The sequence below is a fragment of the Sorex fumeus genome, unplaced genomic scaffold (assembly GCF_029834395.1).
Source record: "Sorex fumeus unplaced genomic scaffold, SorFum_2.1 ptg000010l, whole genome shotgun sequence".
Classification (NCBI taxonomy): domain Eukaryota; kingdom Metazoa; phylum Chordata; class Mammalia; order Eulipotyphla; family Soricidae; genus Sorex; species Sorex fumeus.
In genome coordinates this window covers 24469030-24491665 of record NW_026606067.1, presented here as the reverse complement: position 1 = coordinate 24491665, position 22636 = coordinate 24469030, and the positions used below count along the sequence as shown (strand labels likewise).

Here is a 22636-nt window from a genome sequence, read left to right as displayed (position 1 = left end):
TTTTTTTTTTTTGCTTTTTGGGTCACACCCATCGATGCTCAGGGGTTATTCCTGGCTCTGCTCAGGAATTACCCCTGGCAGTGCTCAGGGGACCATATGGGATGCTGGGAATCAAACCAGGTTGGCCGTGTGCAAGGCAAACGCCCTACCCGCTGTGCTGTGCTATTGCTCCAGCTTTCAGATTTTTTTTTTAAAAAACCCTTCTTTAAGAGATTACTAACATGTTGCTAAAGGTTGAGCCTTATGTGCTTGTGTGTGTGTGTGTGTGTGTGTGTGTGTGTGTGTGTATCTGTAAAAATATATTTCCGTTTAAGATTGATTGCCTTTTACTATAAGCCCCATCAAATGTGGTACGCTATTCTTGGAATATGAGTGGTATGAGGTATGAGAAAGTTCTGGAAATTTCAGGCTGCCAGGGCTGGGTCCTTGGGGTGGGGAGGGGAGTTTGGGGTACTGTCTACTTGGCTGTGACTTGGTTGAGCTTGGTCAGTAAACTGGTGATGCCGCATGGAAACCTGCAGAGTCCAGCTCGCCACCTTGGCTCTGTTCTGGGACCATCCTGCCTCCACCCCTTCCTACTCTGGCTTGGGGTATAGGCTCCTGTTTCAGGGAGTGGCAAGGAGCTCAGAGTGGGGGTGATGGGTGTGCCACATGATTGAGCCCAGGCCCAGACCCACACGTGCCTGAAGGGCTTTGCTGGAGAGAGTTGTGCGTCTCTTGGTTTCTCTGTTCAATTGTTGATCCATCAGTGTGAGTCAGCTACCTTTCTCCTTACTTTGGGCTCCATCACAGCCCGTCCTGTCTGCGTCCCAGCTGCCGCCGCCCACTGCCTTAGCCCTGCTTCTTCAAGCCTGCCTGTTCAACGTGCTTTGTTCAGATGAGCTTCTTTAGGGTGGTGGTTGTCTTTTAGGCTGCTCCTGGCCGCGTTCAGGGGTTATTCAGGAATCACTTCTGGCGATGCTCAGGGCACCATATGGGGTGCTTGCAGAGGAAACTGGGTTAGTCATGTGCAAGGCAAACACCCTCCTCACTGTACTGTCACTCTGGCCCTGTCTCCTGCGTTTTTCACATGAGGGACGCTCCCCTAAAATGGACCAAATTCTTTCCACATCTAACTAGGAGGACTTAAGAACACGGGTGCATCAAGTTCATGGGGCTGATGCTTAGACGTTCCCAGGGTGAATGGCTTCTATGATCCAATTTTGAACCTGTTTTTTCTCCCCCAGTTAGAGCAGGTGGTGGGTTGGGCAATAGTGAGATGACCGTCAGGCTTGGTGGAGGAAGTTCTCACAGTTTCCGTTCCTTCTGCAGGAGAGTCCAGCCCGACACGCCGGGAAGCTGTCAAGAGGAGAACAGCTGAGTACCTCCTGCGGGCCGAGAGTCTCTCCAGCCTGCGCAGGAAGGCGCCCCCCGGTGGCCCGAGCCTGGCGCCTGTGAGTCTCTCTTGGGATTGTTGTTCACTGTCTTAGCTCCAAGCCCTGGGTTTGCTTATCTATCTGTCTGTCTGTCTGTCTATCTATCTATCTATCTATCTATCTATCTATCTATCTAGGCTTTGGGCCACACTGGCTGTGCTCAGGGATCCCTCCTGGAAGGACTTCGGGGCCCATAGGAGATGCCAGGGATTGAACCAGGTTAGCGTGTCCAAAGCCAGCGCCCTCCCTGCTGTACTCTCTCTGACCCCCTGGGGCAGGTGGTGGAGGGAGGCATAGGTTTCTTGCAGGGGAACAAACATGGTGTTTATGATGGATGTTCTGTCCAAGCTTGGCAAGGTTTTGGAAGAAATCTTGTTACTTTTTTTCATGGTAACAAACTTAAGTTCTTCTCCCCTAAGACTCTTCTTTCCTGGAGATGGGGAATTGTCTTTATTTTCTAAATTGTCGTAAGAGGGTGGCGCTTGCTCCTGTCCAAGCACCGTCACCAGAAGGGCACTCTGGTGGACTGGACAGGGAGGTCAGCAGCTGTCTTAGCCCGTTGGCTTCTCCACTGGACCAGCGCTAAAGCCGAGCTGAGTTGTTGCTAAGATGAAGAGAGATTTCAAAGACTCGCCCACAGGGGAGGTACTCGCCTCGCAGGAGTCAGCCCAAGTACTACCAGTGTGCCTCTCAAAATGACCCCACCCCGATATGTGCATGTTTGCTTGTCTGTGTGTGTAGACATCTCATGCATCTCTCACACGCAGTCCCTGCCTAACACAAGACTAACATATATGCCCATGGAAATGCAGCTTCATTCCTTTTTCCCCCTTATATATAATACTTTACAATTCTTTTGCCACATTTTTATATCGTATATACTTTTGAAGTTTGCAAATCAAGTCAATTTTTTTTCAAACCTATAAAGAACCTTATACACAATCTTGATGCATTAGATTATTAAAACATTAACTGCTTGTTTTCTGAGTATTTTTTTTTTATTTCCTGTGACTTTTATTTATTTGTTTGGGTCCACACTGGCAGTGCTCAGAGCCTACTACACCTCGCTCTGTGCCAGAGATCAGATGTGACTCGAATTCAGGTTAGACACGTGCAAGACAATTGCTTTCCCTGCAGTTCCATCTTCCCAGCCCCTTTTTATTTTTGGCTATTTGGGTCACATCGGTGATGCTCAGGGGTTACTCTGCACTTAGGAATCACTCCTGGCAGTGCTCAGGGACCCATATGGGATGCCGGGGATAGAAAAGCGTTGGCCGGATTGGCTGCATGCAAGGCAAACGCCCTCCCTGCTGGACTCTACCTCAGGCCCCTTCCCATCCCTTCTGTGTGTTAGCAAAACCAGACTGATGGTGTGAAACACTGGATTCTGGGAATTTTTGCTGACATGCTTGTTCCTTTTATAACTAAAGACTTCTGTTTCAATTTGGAATTAAAGAACTTTTGCTTCTTGCTCTAGCATGATGATCATTTTTAAGTAAGCACGCTGTTCTTTTCAGACTGCTCATGACCGCTTCTCCTGTTGGATAACACCGTTCAGTCCTTTCTCCTCTGCTGCAGGGAGCTTAGGTTTACTGAGAAACACCACCACAATGCTCCAGAAACACCCCCATTCATCTTTAACTTCTCCTTCTGCTCTCCTTCCCCTATTTGCTAATCACTCATTTCCCCTAATCAGACCCTGTGACTTGTAAAGTCAGATTCCTCAGAGAACGCTGACTTTTGTGTTTGTAGGTGAACTATGTCTTTTCTCTTTCCCTTATGTCCTGTGCAGAGTTTCCTGTAGAGCTATGTCCTTTTTGTATAGACACAGCACTGTAGCACTGTGGGACTATTGTCCTGTCGTTCATCAATTTGCTCGAGCGGGCCCTGTAACCTCTTCATTGTGAGACTTGTTACTGTTTCTGGCATATCGGATACACCATGGGCAGCTTGCCAGGCTCTGCTGTGTGGACGGGATACTCTTGGTAGCTTGCCGGGCTCTCCGAGAGGGGTGGAGGAATCGAACCCATGTCGGCCACGTGCAGGCAAATGCCCTACCCACTTTGTTATCGCTCCAGCCCGTATAGACAAAGAAAGATAGTTAATGCTCTGCTTTTGTTACTTGAGAGTTAGTTAACCCCGATTAATACCTACTCCTGGGCATCTGTCATATTTACTCAATTTCGGCCTCAGAACCCTCCCCAAATGGAGGTTTCCTGGCGAAGGACTTGGATGGACCCAGGGCAAACCGTAAACTGCCCTGGCATCAGAAAGGGACGGGCCATGCACACACCATAACACTTATAATCAGTAAAGAGCACAGTCACGGACAAATTCTGTCATGACCCAAAACTGGATAAGGACCCTGCTGGGGTTAGGAAGGACTAATCTGTCCTGAGGACTGTAGGCTGGGATCTAAAGTAAGATGTCCCCAGGAAAGCCACCCTTTAAGTTGAATGTACCTCTTACTGTGTCCATACAAAATGACTAAAAGATTATTAAGAGTAAATTTAAGATTTACTTAAGTTAGTTGAATCCATTTACTGGTTAAATGGATTTGGACTAAGGAGAGGAGAAATAGCCCTTAGATGAAACTCCTCCCTTGGGTGGATCTTCTAGGAGGATGAGATTTTTTTCCCCTAGCTTCCCAGAAGGAAAGGCTTTACATCCGTCACTTGTGCTACCTTACTTACATGTAATTGCTACCCCCAACCGTTGATGACTTCTCTGTAACTAAGGCTGTGAGGTGGGGCTCGGGAAGAGGGGTGTGAGAAAAGGGTCCCTGGAGGAGGCAGGAGGAGACAGGGATTCCATTGGAGACAGGAATGAGGGGCAGTAGGAGAGTAGCTTGGGGGACAGTGTGTGAGACTGGAGCAGGACAGAGATTGGAATAAATGGTGATTGATCACCGACCAGCCTGGTGGCGGCCCCATTCCCTCCTGTATATGTCTGTGGGCAGTGGCCAGCCGGGCTGGGGAGGCGGCGTGTGGCCGCTGCATACATGTGGTGCACACTCACACACTTTGAACGCACATTCTCCCATCCTGCTCTTGTGTCTGCTGATCTTCCCTTTTTCCTGTCCCTGATGTTGGGACTCTGTGTGGCTGATCGTGTCTGTTTAAGGGGCGTATCTGCGTCGTGGTATTGCTGATTGTCAGATGGCTCTTGGGTTTTGTCCGTATTTCCTCTTAGTAGCTCTGTGCAGTCCTGAGAGACAGGACCTTCCTGGGTTTCCTGTGGAGCCATCTGGTGCAGTACTGGATTGTGGGCCGGCGTACACCTCTTACTCCGTTGCGTGGGTCAGTGTTCTGTGCCACGGCCCAGGGAATGAAGCCCGTGAGCGTCCTCTCCCCATGATGCCCCTTGGAGCATGTGCCCCTGCTAAGTTCAGTTCTTCCTTGCACCCCCTTGTTAGGGGTCCCTGGACCTACTGGGATGGAGCGAGAAGTTATGAGGTAAATGAGTGTGGAGTGTCTTCTGTCTAGTTCTGCATTTGCAGAAAGGAGCTCTCAAGCATCTTGGACAGGATCTCTCTTCAGCTGGTTGCCAGCCGCTGTGCTCATGTGTCCTCAGAGAGAAGAAAGTGCCCCTGTCACAGCGGAAGAACAGGGGGGAAATGTTTGTCTTGCTTATGACCGACTTGGAATCCTGCGTGGTCCCCTGCACATCCCCAGGTGCTGCCCAAAAGTCCAAAAAAAAAAAAAATTCCTTTCCTGCGCAGCTTCTAATGACATTGAGGTGAGAGAGAACACAGGAGTGCTCATCGGATTAGAACTCAGGCCCTGCTGCTCACATGCCGCGCAGTGCCACTCCCTCCACACAACCTCCACACCAGCACAGCCGCAGAGATTCTCTAAATCTGCAGCCGTGGAGGATGGAAAGGGCTCACCTGGAGCGAGGGAGGGCCCTTCCTTCTGCCCCTCCCTCCGGCAGCATTTCCCCCGCCCGGGTCCAGGGCTGGAGGGCCCATCTTCGGCAGGTCTTCAGCAGATCGAAGCCCTCACATCTCTCCCACAGCACTCACTCAGGCTCCTGCCTGTTTTCTCCTGTCTTTCTGTTCCTTCATGGTCTTGGATCTGTGTTTTTTTCTGGCATCTGCACGAAGGGACTCTATAGGGAGGTGCCCGATTTAAGCATGGCAGATAAGAGACATGAATTGTTATTGATGATTTTATTTCATGAGCTTTCTTTGTTCGTTTCTCTAATCTCAATGTTCTACAAATGTTCAAGTCAAAGGGGACTTTGATGGTCGCTTCGTGCTAGATACGTTCTCATCTGCAAACACTGCCATGCCAAGTGGCTGCTTTTGCTGAGTGTTTTTCAGGGAGCGCCATGTCTGTCGACTAGCTTCGGGGCCCTGCGTTCCCACAGCCTGATACTGTCTGCAGGACCACCTTTCCTTGCCTGCTTCCGGCCAGTCCCTGCATTCTGAGACCTTATACTCCACACTGCTTCGTTACTGCTCATATTTCCATGTGGTCAACTTCTGTGCAGATGCAGTTCATGGCAACTGCCTGGCTGGTGCGGTAGAGAGGGTCCAGGGGTCTGTGTGACATCGACTTTCTCGGCTAGCCGTGGCAACCACACTGGCAAGGCGCTCTCAGGGACGGTCACATCAAGCATCCTGCCCTCGCATGCCCTTCCCTGTTTTATTAAGCTGGGGGCTGTTTGTCCATGCATCCATGAACACCCTGCTCCCTGACCCCCTTCCCGGCATCCTTGTGGGCCTGGCACGTGATGCTGTGACTCAGGTACCCCTGAGCTGGACATTCGAGTGTTGGCTTTCACTCTTCTCTCAGCCTGAAGCTCCTTCCTCGTCTTAACTCTTAGTCTTAGCTCTCGGGGAGTGAGAGCTCTGCGCTCCAAATTTGTCTCTTAATTTGGGGGCTGAGGCCACACAGGGTGGTGCTCAGTGGCCACTCCTAGCTGTGTTTGGGGGACCGTATGCTGGGCACATGCTTTTACTCCTGTTCTTTCTCTCCAGCCTCTCTTTGTTACCTTTATAGATCTTACTCTGTATCTCACGAAGTACGACATTAAAAAGGCCTTTTTATGCATCTGCATTGTTGAAGTTTAACAAAGTGACTAAGGATTATTACCACTGCAGTTGCTATTGTTGTCAGTATGATTTTTGTTAATATTTATTTGATCACCCTCCTGGGCAGGCCCCATGTGCCTTCTGATGAGTGAATACGAGGAAAAAATCCTTACCCCGAAGTCCTGGCAGGAGGGGCATCTTGCCACCAAGAAGGGGCAGAGACACAGCGGTTCCTCGCTCGAGCATGGTTAAGGGACCCCCAGCTGTGTCACGGACCCCACCCGCTTTTCAAACACATGAGCCTGGACCAGTGAAAGTGGCAGAACCCAACCCAGGCAGAAGAATTAAAACCCCCAAGGGGGCTGGAGCAATAGCACAGCGAGTAGGGTGCTTGCCTTCCCCACGGACCTGGATTTGATACGTGGCACCCTCTATGGTCCCATGAGTGCAGAGCCAGAATTAAGCTCTGAGAACCACCAGCACCATGGGTGGGGTGTTTGCCTCGCACCTGGCATCCCATATAGTCCATCCGTGCACCCCCAGCCACACCCTGAGCATCGCTGAGTGTGACCCAAAAATGTAAACACCATCTCCAGGGCTGGAGTGATAGCACAGCAGTAGGGCATTTGCCTTGAGCGCAGGTGGCCCGGCTGAGCCGGGTTCGATTCCTCTACCCCTCTCGGAGAGCCCGGCAAACTACCAAGAGTATCTCACCCGCACGGCAAAGCCTGGCAAGCTACCCGTGATGTATTCAATATGCCAAACACAGTAACAACAAGGCCCACTCGAGCGAATTGATGAACAACGGGACTGTGACCGTGATTTTATTTGATCAGTAACATTGCTGTGTGTGGACTCCTCCTGGGTGCAGGTCAGGGAGTTGGGAAAACCTTCAGCACTGCTCAGCCCTGCGGGTGGGTGGCTCAGTGCTCAGAGACAGCCCCATGCGCTGCTCGGGGTCGCACTCGGGGCTTTGAGCTTGTGGGGCTTATACCAGCCCACCCTTTCCTAGAGAGGGGGTCGGACTGATCCTGCCTCCCCTCCCCTCTGTGCCCAGTCTCTGCACTCAGGAGGTAAGCCTGTGTCCTGTAGTCACTTGGGTGTCACAGTACCTCAGTAACTGTTCTGGTGCCAGGGCTGGGCAGGACTGTCTGGCTTCTCGCGGGAGCGTAGAGCTGGTCAGATACTTGGCAGAAAATGTTTTCTCTTTTAAATCCTCATTGTAGACTTTAACAACCTCTGTTCTAATAACTCTTAGTTATAAGAAAATTTCTCTCTCCTTTTTTTTTGGTCACGTTTGATGGAGCTCACAGCATGCTCCTGGCTCTGTACCCAGGGATCACTCCTGGTAGGGCTCGGGGGACTATATGGGGTGCCAGGAATCAAATTAGTTCGGCTGTATGCAAGGCAGATGCTTTCCCCATTGTACCACCATGCCAGCCAATGTGAGAGCTTCTTTTTTTTGGAGGTGGGGGGTCACACCTGGCAATGCACAGGGATTATTCCTGGCTCTGCACTCAGGAATTATGCCTGGCGGTGCTCAGGGGACCATATGGGATGCTGGGAATCGAACCCAGATTGACCGCGTGCATGGCAAAAGCCCTATCTGCTGTGCTATCGCTCGAGCCCCCCCCCCTTTTTTTAAATGTAGGAGTATTGCTGTTTATTCAGCCATTGATTAGACTGATTGAATAGGGCATGAACTCCACCTTACTTTTTTTTCTTTTTCTTTTTTATATGTTTATTGAATCACCGTGAGAGCAGTTACAAACTTTCGGGTTTAAGTCTCCGTCATGCAATGATGAAACACCTGTCCCTTCACCAGTGCCCATTTTCCACTACCCGAAACACCAGTATACCCCCTCATCCCATACCCTCCCCCACCTGTGGGGCAGACAGTCTCCACATCACTCTCTTTCTACCTTGATCACATTCAATATCTCGATACCAGACCCACCATTATCATTTGGGATTTCACCCCAATACTCAGATCTGCCGAAAAGGCAACCGTAGACAATTTGTTTTCTATTGCTGGTTATGAGTAACAAACATATGATGTCGCACGGCCACAGTATTGGCCATGCGATTTTGGATTTCTGAAATTTTAACAATTGAATCTGGAGGGATTTCTGCCAAAACCTACTGGGTTCCGAGATTTGTTCTCGAGTCCCTGGGACCATGGCTGTTAAACAGCTTGATCAGGAGCCAGAGACACCGTTCATGGGCAGTGACCCGGGGTCTTGTTGGGGGGGGGGGGGGGGAAGGGCCGTCTCCACCCCCATCCCATGAGGCCCCGCATGCCTCGTCACTGCGGGCTCAAACCTGACTGTCCAATGGCCTCTGGAGGATGATGGCCACCGAGCCGCCAGGGGGAACAGGCCAAGGCACAAAACCTATTCCCACCTGGGGTGGCTCGGCGCCTGCAGCCTACTGCAGGGACCGGATGCGTTTCTGCCAAAAGCCGCTGGGTCCCGAGATTTGTTTCTGAGTCGTGAGAGCTTCTTAATTTGCCTCCGCCACTGGCAGTTCTGGTTGAACTCGAGCCTGACAATCCCTCCTACAATACAGGTGTATAAAGTACCACTAAAGAACATAGTTTCCTGAGCGAGTTCATTTCCTCCTTCCCGATACTCAACTCTGTCTCTAATCCCCTTGCTGTTCCCATAGAGCCCTCTGAGGTCAGTAAAAAGTGACTGATTATGGACTGTTGCAGCTTGTTGCTAAATTTCAGTCTGGCTGTAGTATGGAAAGCTGTATCAGCTCATTAATTTTTCTTTTGAAACTTTTGTTTTCAGTGTTCCCAAAGTCTATTGGCTTGTAACTTTTCCTCTTTTTCTTTTAGGTTCCCTTTATTTTGGATTTTCTTCTTTTCTTATTTTGCATTACAGAAAATCAGAAACTTCTTTCTTTCATCTTCCTGCTCTCTGATTGATGATGAATTTACTTTCCTTTGGCCTGGCATTTGCTTCAGCAGGCAGCCTTCCTTCAAGGACCTCCCTGACTGATGTGTAATCTTTGATATCTTCCATTAGCCTCCAGGATCAGTGAGTTCAAGGCCCGCTGGGAGCCCGAGGAGCCCTGCTGAGGAGCTGAAGGCCTTCCGAGTCCTTGGGGTGATTGACAAGGTAACTCTTCAGCGCCTCTTCAGAGCCTGGTCCTAAATTGACTGCATGCTGGCATTGCGTCTTTGAAGCTCTGGATCTTAAGGGTAGGAAACAAAAGGAGAAAATGACTCAGATGCATCTGTACTTAAAAATAACAAAAGCCGAAGAGAAAAAGCTTTTATCTAAGCAATTCATGTAAGGTCATGCAAAGTATATTCCAGCTGAGGAGAAGATGATTGTTTGTGGGCGGTAAGTTGGGGAAGGGGTTTGTGTTCAGATCCTTTTATGGTGCATGGTTCAGCAGTAATGGAACGGGCATTCCAGTGGCCTTATTGCAGAGCTGCCCTGGTTTGATTGGGGGAGATCTGAGCAGTTTGGGGGAGCCAGCAGTTCCCTGTGAGCAGAACAAGGGCAGGGTCCGAGTCTGTGCCTTGGTCGCCCTCGGAAGGGCCATTTAGTGAGGCAGACACGTGACCTGTCTCACCTGCTGCACCCCACCAGTTCAGCTGAATGGGCCTCTGTCCCTCTGAGGGTCCTCTGTCCTGGCTGCTGCAAAGGGTCCCGTTTCCCCGGTGGATGGGCGCGTCCACAGGCAGAAACGGAGCAATTTGCCTCACTTCATGGCAGCAGAAAGCCATGGGAGGGGAACTCAGTGGGGTTCGGATTCACGGTGTCTGTGGAGCCCGACCTCTGCCCAGGTAGTTCTGTGAAGGCGGAAGAGGGCTTGCACCCCCTCACTGGGATCAGGAGAAGAGGCTGCCCCTTCCCCAGCAGACCTGTGCCCAGGAAGACGCACAGAAGAGAAATTGCTGAAGTCCAGAGTTGCAGCCCATCTGCAGGGTTCTATGGAGAATCAGCAAGCAAAGGGGACACTGGAGGGGCTCAGGTACGAGTGCCTGAGAGCCGAGTGAGGGAGAGCCACGGTCTCAGCAAGGGAGTAGGACGGGAAGACCTCGGCGAAGGAAGACGGGGGGGCAAGAGGGCCCAGCAGGAGGGACGTGTACAAGACTTCGTGTACAGGGGGTCCTTGAGCTCTTTGGGTGCGCCCAGAGAGAGCTGGAGTAATGAGCCAGCACCTTCAGATGGGCCCCTCAGAAACAAGGAGAACAGAGAAAGGAAGGCAGAGAGAGGAAGAGAAAGGGAGAAGGAAAGGAAGAGAAGATGGAAGGAAGGGAGGGGGAGGAAGAGTGGGATGGAGGACAGAGAGGGAGGAGGGGGAGGAGTGTTGGAGAGGAGGGTGGGGAGGACAGGTGAGGGGGGGAGGTCAGTAGGGAGGGAGGAAGGGACGGGGAGAGGAGGGGGGGAGACGGGAGGGGAGGACCGGAGGGAGATGGCAGACTTGAAGCTTTCCTGCTGAGCTCAGGAACAAGGCAGGGAAACCATCTCACTCCCCTTTCAGCACTGTGTCCGAGCAGTCCCAGCAGCTCCTCTGGTCATCCTGCATCAGTGTCCGAGCAACACCGTGTCCCTGGGCTCTGACATTGAGCCACCAGCTCATGAAATTCCTGGGCTTCACGAGCATTGCTTGGGAGAAACGCCCGCCCTCCTTCAGAAAGACTCACAGAAAGAAAGAAAGAAACAAAGAAAGAAAAAGAAAGAAAGAAAGAAGATTGTCTTTGTTTGCCGGTGACCTAGTGGTCTTTGCCAGGAATTGACGAGAAGAAATCTCCTGGAGCCAAGAAGCAACGAGAGCAGATGAGGATGTGCTTTAAAAGCATCCGCACTTTCTTACATGCCAGCAGTCAGTGATGAGGAAAATTTGAAGTTAGCCGTCCTGTCACTGGGGTACTTAGTTATAAATCTCATAGTCTCTCATTAATATGCAGAAAACCGCAAAGTTCTGATGAGAGAATTGGGGAAAAAGCACCTGTGGTACCTTGATACACCAGACTTCCAAATGCAAGAGTTTGGCATTATTCAGTATTGCATTTTCTGTTCTGTATCACTTGTATTTCAATATAATTCCCTTAGCTTTCCTTTTTGAAAGAGCTGTGGACTGTAATTAATAGAAATTGACGTAGATCAGAGTATTGAAATAGCCCTAGTGGTATGTGACCGCTGCAGTGACCAGCGGGTTCTGCTGCCCCCCCAGGGAGTGCCTGAGTTTGTGCTTCTTGGAGTCTTCCCAGCCACGCGCATCACTTGTTTATCAACTCTTGATGCTTTCGGTCTGGACTGGACTAGTAAAATGGCAAGCCTGTGGAAATGGTCTTCACATCTGCTTGCTAAGGCATCCACAATGGAAGTAGGTCTCATTGCCGTCTCTGAGCGAGGGCTCCGGAAACCACGTGCTTCCTGGGAGATGCTGCGGTGGTTTCCTCACAGCCGCCCGCTCCTCCGCCCGCACTGTGACTCAGTCGGCCCCACTGTGCTTCTCTGCCTGTGATGAGTGCCTCGAAAGAAACCGTCTCCTTGGATAGTTTCTTCGGACAGTTTTGCCAGAGCAGGAGTTGATGGGTCGGGGAATCTGACGCCTGTCGCAGCCTTGCAGGGGCATCCTCTTGACCAGGTGTGTAGGTCCCTGCAAATCACACAGGGAAGAGCCTTGCTCGAAAAGGACATTTCTACGTGAAAACTTGGGATTAGTCGTTTTTGCTTTGTCTTTGGTTTTTGGGGGCCATACCTGGTAGGCTCAGGGCCTCTTGCTTGACTCTTTGCTTGGGGCATCACTCCTGGAGGGTTCGGGGGACCCTGTCATGCTGGGAGGGGTCTTCTGTGTGCAGAAGACCAGGAAGAGGAAGAGAAAGGGAGAAGGAAAGGAAGAGAAGATGGAAGGAAGGGAGGGGGAGGGGGGTCATGCTGGGGGGGGGGGCTTCTGTGCGCAAAGCCAGTGCTCCAGTCCCCCGAGCTCTCTCTGGCCCTAGTTACTGTTTTCATATACAGTTTTAATTGTTAATGACCTCTTCCTTAAGAAGCGTTAATTGACTTTTAAAATATCCTTCCCCGTATTTTTTTTCTGTTTTAGTGATACATTAATAATAATAGTAACGATAGCGACATATTAATAATAGTGATATAATAAATAAAACAATAATATATATGCTCACTATTATTGTGTGTGAATATATGTGTATATGTACTCATGTACATATTACATATATGCTTTTGGGTCACAACCGGCAGTACTTGGGGCTTGCTTCTAGCTGTGTGCTCAGGGGTCACTCCTGGCAGTGTAAGAGCAGGATGGGACTGGGTCAGCCATGTGCAAGGCAAGTGCCTTGCCCCAACACTGTCTCTGCTGATTGAATCAGATTTAATGGTTTTGTTTGTATGTTCGGTGTTTGGGCCATACCTGGCTGTGCTCAGGTCTTACTGCCCTCAGGATTCACTCCTGAAGAGCTGGGGGGACATATGCTGTTGGCAAAAATTGAACCTGGGTTGGCTGCACACAAGGACTTACCCGCCGTATCACTATTCGGCCCCTTAAATACATTGTTAGCCTGTTTCAGAGGGCGGTGGAAACTCTCTTTATTTTCTTTTTTATTTACTTACCTTTTAGGTTTTTGGGCCGCACCGCCACCCAGTTGTGCTCAGGTCTTATCGCTGACTTTGCTCTCAGGGGTTCCTCCTGGCAGGGCTCGGGGGACCATATGGGATGCTGGGGATTGAACCTGGGTGGGCCACATGCAAGGCGAGTACCTTACCCTCTGTGCTATGGCTCCAACGCTTTTACTTTCTGTGATGGTGCCAGAGGAAACTGACCTGGCCATGAGTAAGGAAGGGTTTGGGGCATGGGTTTCAAGATTTCAGGTCCTCTGGATCTGCATTCCTGCTGCCCTGTGGTCCGGAGACATCAGCTTGTCAGGGTGTATTGGTCTGCTTCCTGTGTGCTTCAGAATACTCGGGAGTGTAAACTATCAATCAGTACCACAAATTGGTCCCATCTGCTACAGAAGTACAAAACTCATTAAAAAGCATGAGAAAAAGTAAAAGCATTTAACCTTTCTTGCCCTTGGGAGTGGGATGGGGTGGCTCTGAAGGCGCCCTGTATTGGTGGGCCCGAGGCATGGCTGTCTCTGGGCTTCGCCCTCATGGGGTAGGTGCAGGAGCAGAGGGTGGCTGTGCCGACTCTGAGCACTGTCATAACTCACTGATGTGTTCTCTGCTTTTGAGGAATGGATTTCAGTTTTCATGGACTGTTTGACTTGAACACATTTGTAGAACATATGTTTGCCACGGAGTGAGAGTATTAAACCAGGGTGTGAATGGACAGAGTTTATATTAGCGCTGAAGTAGTGCTTCTCTAGCACACGCAAATAGGAAGGAACTAAAGCCAAGTACATTGGATAATACTTTCAATCAAATGACTTTTTATCTAAAGTTTGAAGTGCCAAGTCACTCTCCCAGGTGAACTTCAGAACTCAAACCAGAGAAAATAGAAGAAGTGGTTTCGTTATGGAGTTGAATGGCAGGAGCTGAACTTGGGCCTGTAAGCTCAGAACCTCGAGTTTGAACCTCTACTTGGTATAATCTCTTTGTGGCCTTGGGCAAGTTGCTTCCGTGAAAACAGAAAACAGACAATCCAGATGAGGCCGCCAGGGAGGGGGAGCGTTGAAAGCCTTGGGATCTGAGAAGAGCCTGCTAAGTGCTTGTTTCCTGGCTCTTCAGCGCTCCTGCTAGAAAACCAGTTTTTCTGTCTTTTATACTCTGCCTTCTGCTGGCTATAGTTTTATCTAGTTTTAATACAAAGACACACCATGTCCTTTGGGAGCAGATTTGAAGAAGTTATAGATGTACAAGCTTAGGATTCAAAATTTATATAAAGTAGAACTCTTCACATGTATGTACATCTTCATGAAAGCTGTTTCCGTGGGGACCTTATTGCTCACTAAGTCGCACCCTGGAATGGGGCATCGCGGAGGATTGACTTAATAGGCTTAATCGGAACAGAAGAGGCAAGATTCTCGGGATGTGCGTTCTCGAAATAATTGCTCCCTAGACAGTGTTCTGGAGAATAGGATGTATTTTACATTACTCTAGGGCAGGGCTACATTTAGCTGTTTGTTTAAAGAGAAATGATTGGTTTTTGGCCAAGTGACTTTTCTGCGGGAATGGGAGAAAGGTTTTTCAAAATTATGTCGTTCTTTCTGGGGCCAGAGAGACAGTACAGCGGGTAGGCTGCTTGCCTTGGACAAAGCCGACCTGGGTTTCACGCCTGGCATCCCATATGGTCCCTGAGCGCCGCCAGGAGTGATTCCTGAGTGCAGAGCCAGGAGTGACCCCTGAGCATCACTGGGTGTGGCCCCAAACAGAACAAAACAAAAACCAAGATCATGTCTTTCTTTTCTGATCTTGACATCAGTTTTTCAGAGGAGACTTGGCCAACTCGATTCCAGTGGTTCTGAGAAATGCAGCGGAGTCGAACGACTGGCCTTTGAATTTTGACTAAATTCCCTGTATTTGCAAATTAGTTTTGGCACCACCTAAGTGTGTTTATTTTTTAAAAATATTAGGACTCCTGAGACATTCATATACTGAATTACAGCATTCACTGTCTCCGTGACTCGCCATACGGAACCTGTGTGTGGGGTCCCTGGTCTGATCTCTGGCACTGCACAGTCCTTCAGTCCAGTTTCCAGAGCACTGCTGGGTGTGACCCCAAACACCTTCCCCAAATGTAGTCTTTTTGCTTATTTATAGGGAATTGATGAGGCATGTGGAACCAGCTGAGCTCATGCAGGGTCTATCCACCCCAGGACAGCCCTGCAGTGTCCCATAGGCAGCTGGAGGCCACATTTGCTCAGGGGCTGGCACTTGGCCTTCCTCAAGACCTTTCTCCAGGTGTCCTTGGCTTGGAGGTGCCTTAGAATTAATTCCCTGTGGATGCTTAGAAGGATTAAAACATTGCACCAAGAAAAGAATTAATGAAAAACATTTGCTTTTAGGTTTTTTTTTTCTTTTTGGGTCACGCCCAGCGATGCACAGGGGTTACTCCTGGCTCTGCACTCAGAAATTACCCCTGGGGGTGCTCAGGGGACCACATGGGATGCTGGGAATCGAACCCGGGTCGGCCGCGTGCAAGGCAAACGCCCTACCTGCTGTGCTATCACTCCAGCCCCTGCTTTTAGTTTTTTGGGAGGTGGTATCAGGAGGTGCCAGCAGACTTGGGGCCACATCTGGCAGTGCTCAGGGCTCACTACTGATTCTCTGCTCACGAATCACTCCTGGTGCTTCTCAGGGCTTACTCCTGTCTCTGTGCTCAGGTATCGGGTATCAGGCCTGGTAGGGTGCCGGAGATGGTTGTGTGCAAGGTAAGTGCCCTAACTGCTGTACTAGACCACTGGCCCCCTATCGACTATTCTAGAGCCAAGAAATATTTTTTGTATTTTTTTGTTGTTGTGGTGGTGGTGGTCCTGGTTTGAACCCAGGTCTCATTCCTGCATGTACTTGACCACTGAGCCACCTCTGGGTCCTAAAGATGTTTTCTCTGTTGCTCGCCCTATGACTGTGTCAAGCCCGTGAAGCTTCACAGAAGATCAGCACGCTTCTTGCAGGCTGTGTAGGAAGGCTTCACATGAGTGCATTTCTCTTCATGGACTATGCAGGAACAGCTGTGGGGCCAGGCTCTGAATCCTCCAGCTATTTTTGGAAAGACACCGCAGTGTTTTGTTTCTGTATGCAGGACTGTGGTAAACCGTAAATTATAACCTAAAAGGCTATCTTTTAAGTCGTGAGAAATTGGGGTTTTTAATTGGTATCTTAATGGAACCTCATCTCCTAGCACACTTTCCTTTGGGTCGTGTTTGAGTTCGGGAGCCAGAAAACGAAGCTGCCAGTGGAGAGTTGGCATAATAAAGTATTGTTCTTGTTATTCCGGTGCCGATGAAAACACCTTAACTTTTTACGTCTCATTTTGAATAAATCGGTCCCTGAGCAATCACTGCATCTCCCTAAGTAGATACCGTTTGTGGTGTTTTCCTCCTCCTGTCTCTTTGTTCTGCCCTGGAGTGCACCGTGACCTTGGGGGGGTGTTGCAGGGGGACAGCCGAATGGTTCCTGATGTCCTGTATTTTCCGGTTGTTTGCCTGTTGCTTGCCTCTGGCCCTGGAGGCCTGGTGCTGACTGAGGCAGTATCTCGTCTGTCTCTCATCTCGGGCTTTGATGCCTGTGTTCTGAAGGTGGCACCGTGACTTCGGGTGGTAGCAGATGGTGAACCTTCAGGCTGCCACGGGCTATCTGGGCGCTAAGTTGGAAAGTTCCCGTTTGATGAAGAATCAGTAGTGCATATGAAAGAGCTCTCACTGCTGAAATAGCTTTTAATTAAAAAATTAGCATACCGGAACCTTTGCTAATGGGTGGGCATTTAAGGAAATGTAGAAGTTGATGTTTTCTTAGAAGCTGGGTATTTACCAGTCTGGCTTTGTGTTCCTGCTTTCCCACCACTCTGGCACCCATCCCGCCTGAAATTTAGATTGGGGCCATTGTTCTAAGTGAATGGTGTTGAGAAGCGTTTCAGACCCTGGGTGGTGTTTGGGACTTCCGGATTAGAATGGGATGTGGGTGCTGAGTGCACCTGCATGCAGGTCTGCTGGGCTTTTCTGTTGTGCGTCTCTAAGGCATTTCTAGGTCGTGGACGAAGGGAGAACTTACCCCGCCTCAGAGAGTGAGCGCCTCGTTCCCGGGGGTCGGGGACGTCTGGCTGTGACCCGCCTCAGAGACGGTGCCTGCCTGTCCTGGGGTCGGGGATGTCTGGCACAGCTGTCCGGCCACAGGCACAGTTTCTGGGATGGCTTGTTTGCTTCCCGGCCACGTGCTCGCCAACAGCGGTAGGATGCGGGGGTTTCTCCCCATTTCCCTTCAGTCTAGTGACCCTTTCATGCTTTTCCCTGCTGAAAATAGATCTCCAGAGTGGGAAATGTCCTGCAGCCCCCCCACGCCCCCCATCCTGCTTCAGTTCTCAGCAGGGAAGCAGCCTGGAGGGGATGCACATGCCGCTGCCCTGTTCCTGCTGGTGCGACTCAAGCAGCCTGAGATGGGCCGAGAGCGGCTGCCGCAGGACACCAGCTGGGAGAACTGGTCTCCCGGGTCACCCGCGCTCTTTCTTGTTTCGTGGTGGTTGACTCTATAGGTGACTCCTAAGACTAAGGTCTGGAGTGAACTAGGAGTAGGATGCACTTGGCTACTATCAGGACACACAGCAAAATGAGTTTTTAGCATTGAATGCAAGTAGCATTTGGGTCTCATTTGGTGACGTCCCGGGAGCTCTGGCTTTGCTCATCAGAGCTTTTGGGGCAGAGTAGCGGGGCTGGCTTCTGTGATGGGGCGGGGGGCCTCCGTCGGAGCTTGTCTCGAGATGCTCCAGTGTAGCCTGGTCTGCTTTGCCGGGCCCCACCCAGGTGGTTCCCCCAGAGACCCTGGAGGGAATGGTGTCTGACAGCAGAGTTGGGCCGTAGCTCTCCCGGGCTGCTCTGGGGCCTTCTCCTGTGGCCTGTTACTCCGCATGGATCCCAGCAGTGTGGCTGCCCCCCTCCCCACCATGGGTGTGGCCTGAGGGGTGGGGCTAGCGGGTATGTTCAGGAGGCCGTCCCTGCAGCTCTCCTGAGTTGCTTCGGAGCCCGGGCATGTGCCCCTGACAGGAAGGCGGGCAGTTTCGTTGAGACACCGGGGTCCAGGTCATTCTTAGCAACTTAGCCAAAGGACCTGAGAGTGGCGGCCACTCTTGCTGTCCCCTGCAGCCGTGGCCGCGTGGGCTCTGCACAGGCCTCACTCCCCATCCATCGTCCTGACTCCCGGACACAGCCCCCAGCCTTGTACTTGCCTCTCTGCCACATCTCATCGCACTGTTTGGAGACACACTCCTCATGCCCTGCCCACTCTGCCTGCCCTGGTGTGCCCAGGCGGCTGACACCTTGACATTGGATCTTCCCCCACCAGTTCCAAAAGAACCAGACCTGGGCACGCTGGAAGGAAGAGCCGTGGGTGTCAGGGATGGACGGGAGGCCCAGAGAAAAGTCGTCCCACAGTGAGGAACTCTTTCAGCCCGGTCTCCCCATTGCAGGCAGAGCCTGGGGTCACCCTGCTCCTGGACCAGGTGCTCATCCAGCCTGAAAAGGAAGTTGTGAGGGGAAAAGCCATAGGTGGAGGGCCCAGCATTCTCAGTGAGCCGTGCCAGCCAGGATAAGGGTTTCATGACAGTTTTACTTATTGTACTTTTTTTAATCGTGAAATGAAAGATGGTTTGGGGGCCTTTAATTGAAAAGACAATTGTGTCCAATTAGTACCAAATTAGGTTTTTGTCTTTATAGAGGTGAGCAGACCCGTGAGCAGTTTTGAAATGGATGTGTGCAAGTCCACAAATGATCAAATTCTGGTTGAGGGTTAAAGAAGCGATTACTCTGTCCTTTATGCTGGCAGCTCTGTTACGGATCGGCCTGCTGTCAGTGTTAAAAAAAAGGTTTGGCTCCTTCCGAGCCCTGAGCATGCGGCTCTGATATTAATGCAGCGCCATCACACTGTTCATTAAGAAATGACTTTAAATGAGGTTGGAGCGTGTATATTTGGAAAGATACAGATGTTAAATGCAGTGCTTTTTCTCTGCGTCGAGTCGTATGGCTAACAGTTTCCAAGTGGCTAAAGCTCTTGTGAGCAGGCACGCTGGGGTGAAAGAATGGGCCTATAAATAACTTTAAGAACTGAAGTTGAAGGTGCTTCTTTTAAGGACTATTGTTAACTAAACATTATTGCCAAACAGATGGAAAGCACTCACCAGCCTGATGTTTTTAGGCCTAATTATATTATCACCAGCCCTGTACGGCTCAGTTGAAGAGGTGTATCCAGAGGCCAATTTATAATCATTTAGTCAACACCTGTTTGGGAGAAACTGACAGTCAAAGGGCACATTTCAAAAAAATCGCATATGTTCTTGTGTTCATTGCCGCAATGTGAACGGTGTCTAGTCGTACACAGACCGGGAAGGAAGGAAGTCTGTGGAAACATAGCAGCTTTCCGGCTGCCAGATCCATCTTCATTTGGCCCCTTTATCCCATCACTTCATGCTTCATGGCCAGACGAGACCTGCAAAGAGATCGCGCCTGATTTACACCTGCCCGGCCGGCCCCTGCCTTAGTGCGATTTCCCCCCTGTCCTGTGAGGCCGGTCTCATCCAGGTGGGATTGGCCCCGGGGACTGCGCAGGTTAGCCCTGGGTTTGCCTCCTCTGCAGAGTGGACTGCGGTTGAAGGCCAGTGTCTAGCTCCTGTTCTTGCTCGTGTTCCTCTAAGGTTCCCCCCGGATGCAGCAGGGGTGAAGATGGTCCCAGGGGAGGACCTGGGAGAGCACAGTGCCTTCTCAGGAGGTCGTTTTCCTTCGCAGGCAACTTGGATTTGTTGTTGGACGCTTTGTCTGGCCGTCCCACTCTTCTCCCGCTCCTCTCAGCCTGCCTCCTCTGCTGTCTGCCAGGAACACCTCCCTGGGTTCAGCTTCTTCCAGACTCTCACCTAGACCTCAGTCTTTGAGGGGTCGGGGCAGGCCCCCGCCCATCAGCCCTGCGGGTGTTGAGAGCTCGGGGGCAGACTGGGTTGGCTGTGAGCTACCCTAAAGCTGGCGGGCTCTTGAGAAGAGTTGGGCGCACTGACTTTGCTCCCCAGCACCGCCTGTGGGCCCCCAAGTCCCACCAGGAGTGAGCCCTGAACACGGCTGGTTGTGCCTCCAAAACAAAAACCAGCGTAGGTCTGTGGCATGTGGCATGAAGCAGGAAATTCAGTCGGCTCCTTCTCAGTTTCTGGGGTGTACGTCTGTCTCTGTGTGTGTGCGCACTCAGGTACACACACCGTACCGTGTGGTCCTGGCTCTGGTTTTGGGTGTCGCTCTTGGAGGTGTTGGGAGGGCCTTGTGGTGCTGGGGATGGGCTGGGGTGGGCCACATGCAAGACAAGTATCTGACCCGCTGCTGTCCTCTCTCTCTGGGCCTGGGGAAACCTGTTCCCCGTGCTGGGTCCTGACTCTTGCCTGAGTCACCTTCCCCTGCAACCTGCCTGCCTCCTGCCGGTGACAACAGGACCCACCCACAGCTTCCCGCCGATCTCCCCCAGCAGATGGAGCCTTGCTCCTGCAACCTGTCAGTGCAAAATTCGAATCTGCTTGGGGTGGACAGTTGCTGACGGGGGTGAGAACTACTGGGATTGGAGTCATCACTATTGGGGGTGGATAAGAAGGGTTGTATGTGTGTATAATGAGAAATTGTTACTGTGTGTGTGAGATGAAAAATTGTTACTGTGTGAGAGATAAGTTGGTAACTGTGTTGAGAGAGAAGTCACTACTGAGTGTGTGAGATGACAGCTGTTACTGTGTGTGATGAGGCTGTTGCTGTGTGTGGGGATGGGGAGTCAGGGAGGAGGTGTCGCTGGATCTGGGGCAGGACTGCATAGACAGAGTTGCGAGGCTGAAGTTGCATGGAGCTGTGGTCAGTCTGGATGAGGAATGGTTCGGCAAGCGAGTAGCAGCCGGGCAGAAGGCCGGGCTGTTCTGTGGGATTAGCTTGTGCCTCAGTGCGGTCCTATCCTTCGGCGCAGATGGTGTTTCTTCAGCTGCCTGACCCCGGCCCCGGCCCCCATCCTCTTCTCAAGCTCCCACACTCACAGTCCTGGCTCCTGCCCGGGGCAGCAGTCACACAGGGACTGAAGAGCAGGCGGACTGGGGGTCCAAGTCTGTCCCCGCTCCCTCTCACCTGCTTGGGGAAGCCAGCAGGCCCTGGGGGAGGTGGCCTGCCGGGCACACGGTTGCCGGGGAGCGTCAGGAGGTAGACAGAGATGGCAGCAATGCCTAGACTTTCGGTTTTGGAGTCTGTGAACTGACAGTTCATTATGATTAGATGTTGGATCTGAGGACCGAGAGGGCTCTGTTTCCAGTTACTTTTCCAAGTAAGAGCACACTTCAGTGGTCTCTTCAGAGTCCTCAAAAATGAGTCTAGACTAGAGACATTTATGGCTGAGATCCGTTGTTTTGCCTGGGGATGCAGCAGGGGTCTCACCCTGCGGGTGACTCTCTTCCGCCCACTCATAGGCCCTCACCCTCCCACCCCGAAATTGTTTTTAATTATAGAGGTCTTGTAAGGAAAAGTATTTAAAATAATCCTTATTTTTCTTCACTATTTCTTATAAATTATTAAGAAAGAGTAAATGCAAGATACCCAGTCATGTTTTAAAAATACGGCATTCCCTGGCATCCTGTATGGTTCTCAAGGCAAGTGCCTTACCTGATCTACAATCTATTTAGTCCGGGAGTGATATCTACCTCTCCAAAACAAAGAATATATTTCTCTCTCTCTCTCTCTCTCTCTCTCTCTCTCTCTCTCACACACACACACACACACACACAAACACACACACACACAATATGGCATTTATAGAAACGGAAACCCTAATAAAGCCCACTTTAGGTAAGACAGTTTTCATTCTGTGATTGAGAGGCTTTAAAAATTGATCCATATCCACTTGCTCCCCCTTAGCGGCTCGGTGACCACCATCTGCCAGAGACCATTGGACAGTCAGGTTTGGGCCCTCAGTGACAAGACATGCAGGGCCTCACGGGATGGGGGTGGAGCCAGCCCTTTCCTCCCCATCCCAATGAGAGCCCGAGTCACTACCCATGAAAGGCCTCTCTGGCTCCTGATCAAACCGTTTAAATGGCCATGATCCCAGAGACTCTCAAACAAATCTCGAAACCCAGCGGCTTTTGGCAGAAGTGCGTCTGGTCCCTGCAATAGGTTACTGGTGCTGGGCTACCCCGGGTGAGAGTAGGTTTCGTGCCTTGGCCTGTTCCCCCTGGTGGCCAGGTGGCTGCCATCTTCCAGAGGCCACTGGACTGTCAGGTTTGGTCCCGCAGTGACAAGACGTGGGGCCTCACAGGATGGGGGTGGAGCCGGCCCTTTCCTCCCCACCCCAACGAGACCCCAAGTTGTCACCCATGAACGGCCTCTCTGGCTCCTGATCAAGCTGCTTATTGGCCATGATCCCAGAGACTCAGAAACAAATCTCGGAAACCAGTGGCTTTTGGCAGAAATGCGTCTGGACCCCGCAGTAGGTTATCATCGCTGGGCCACCCCAGGAGGGAAAGGATGTTGTCCCTCTGCCTGCTCCCCATA

The 22636-nt window shown here is 51.0% G+C and overlaps 1 protein-coding gene across 1 annotated transcript in view; it reads left to right on the top strand.

Moving 5' to 3' along the window:
- The window catches only part of RPS6KC1 (ribosomal protein S6 kinase C1), a 101937-nt gene that overhangs the window by 49346 nt on the left and 29955 nt on the right, over window positions 1-22636 (top strand). Inside the window, exons 7-8 of the mRNA XM_056110806.1 lie at window positions 1312-1433; window positions 9486-9578. Coding sequence (XP_055966781.1) covers window positions 1312-1433; window positions 9486-9578 — 215 coding nt within the window. The remainder of the gene's footprint in view (window positions 1-1311; window positions 1434-9485; window positions 9579-22636) is intronic.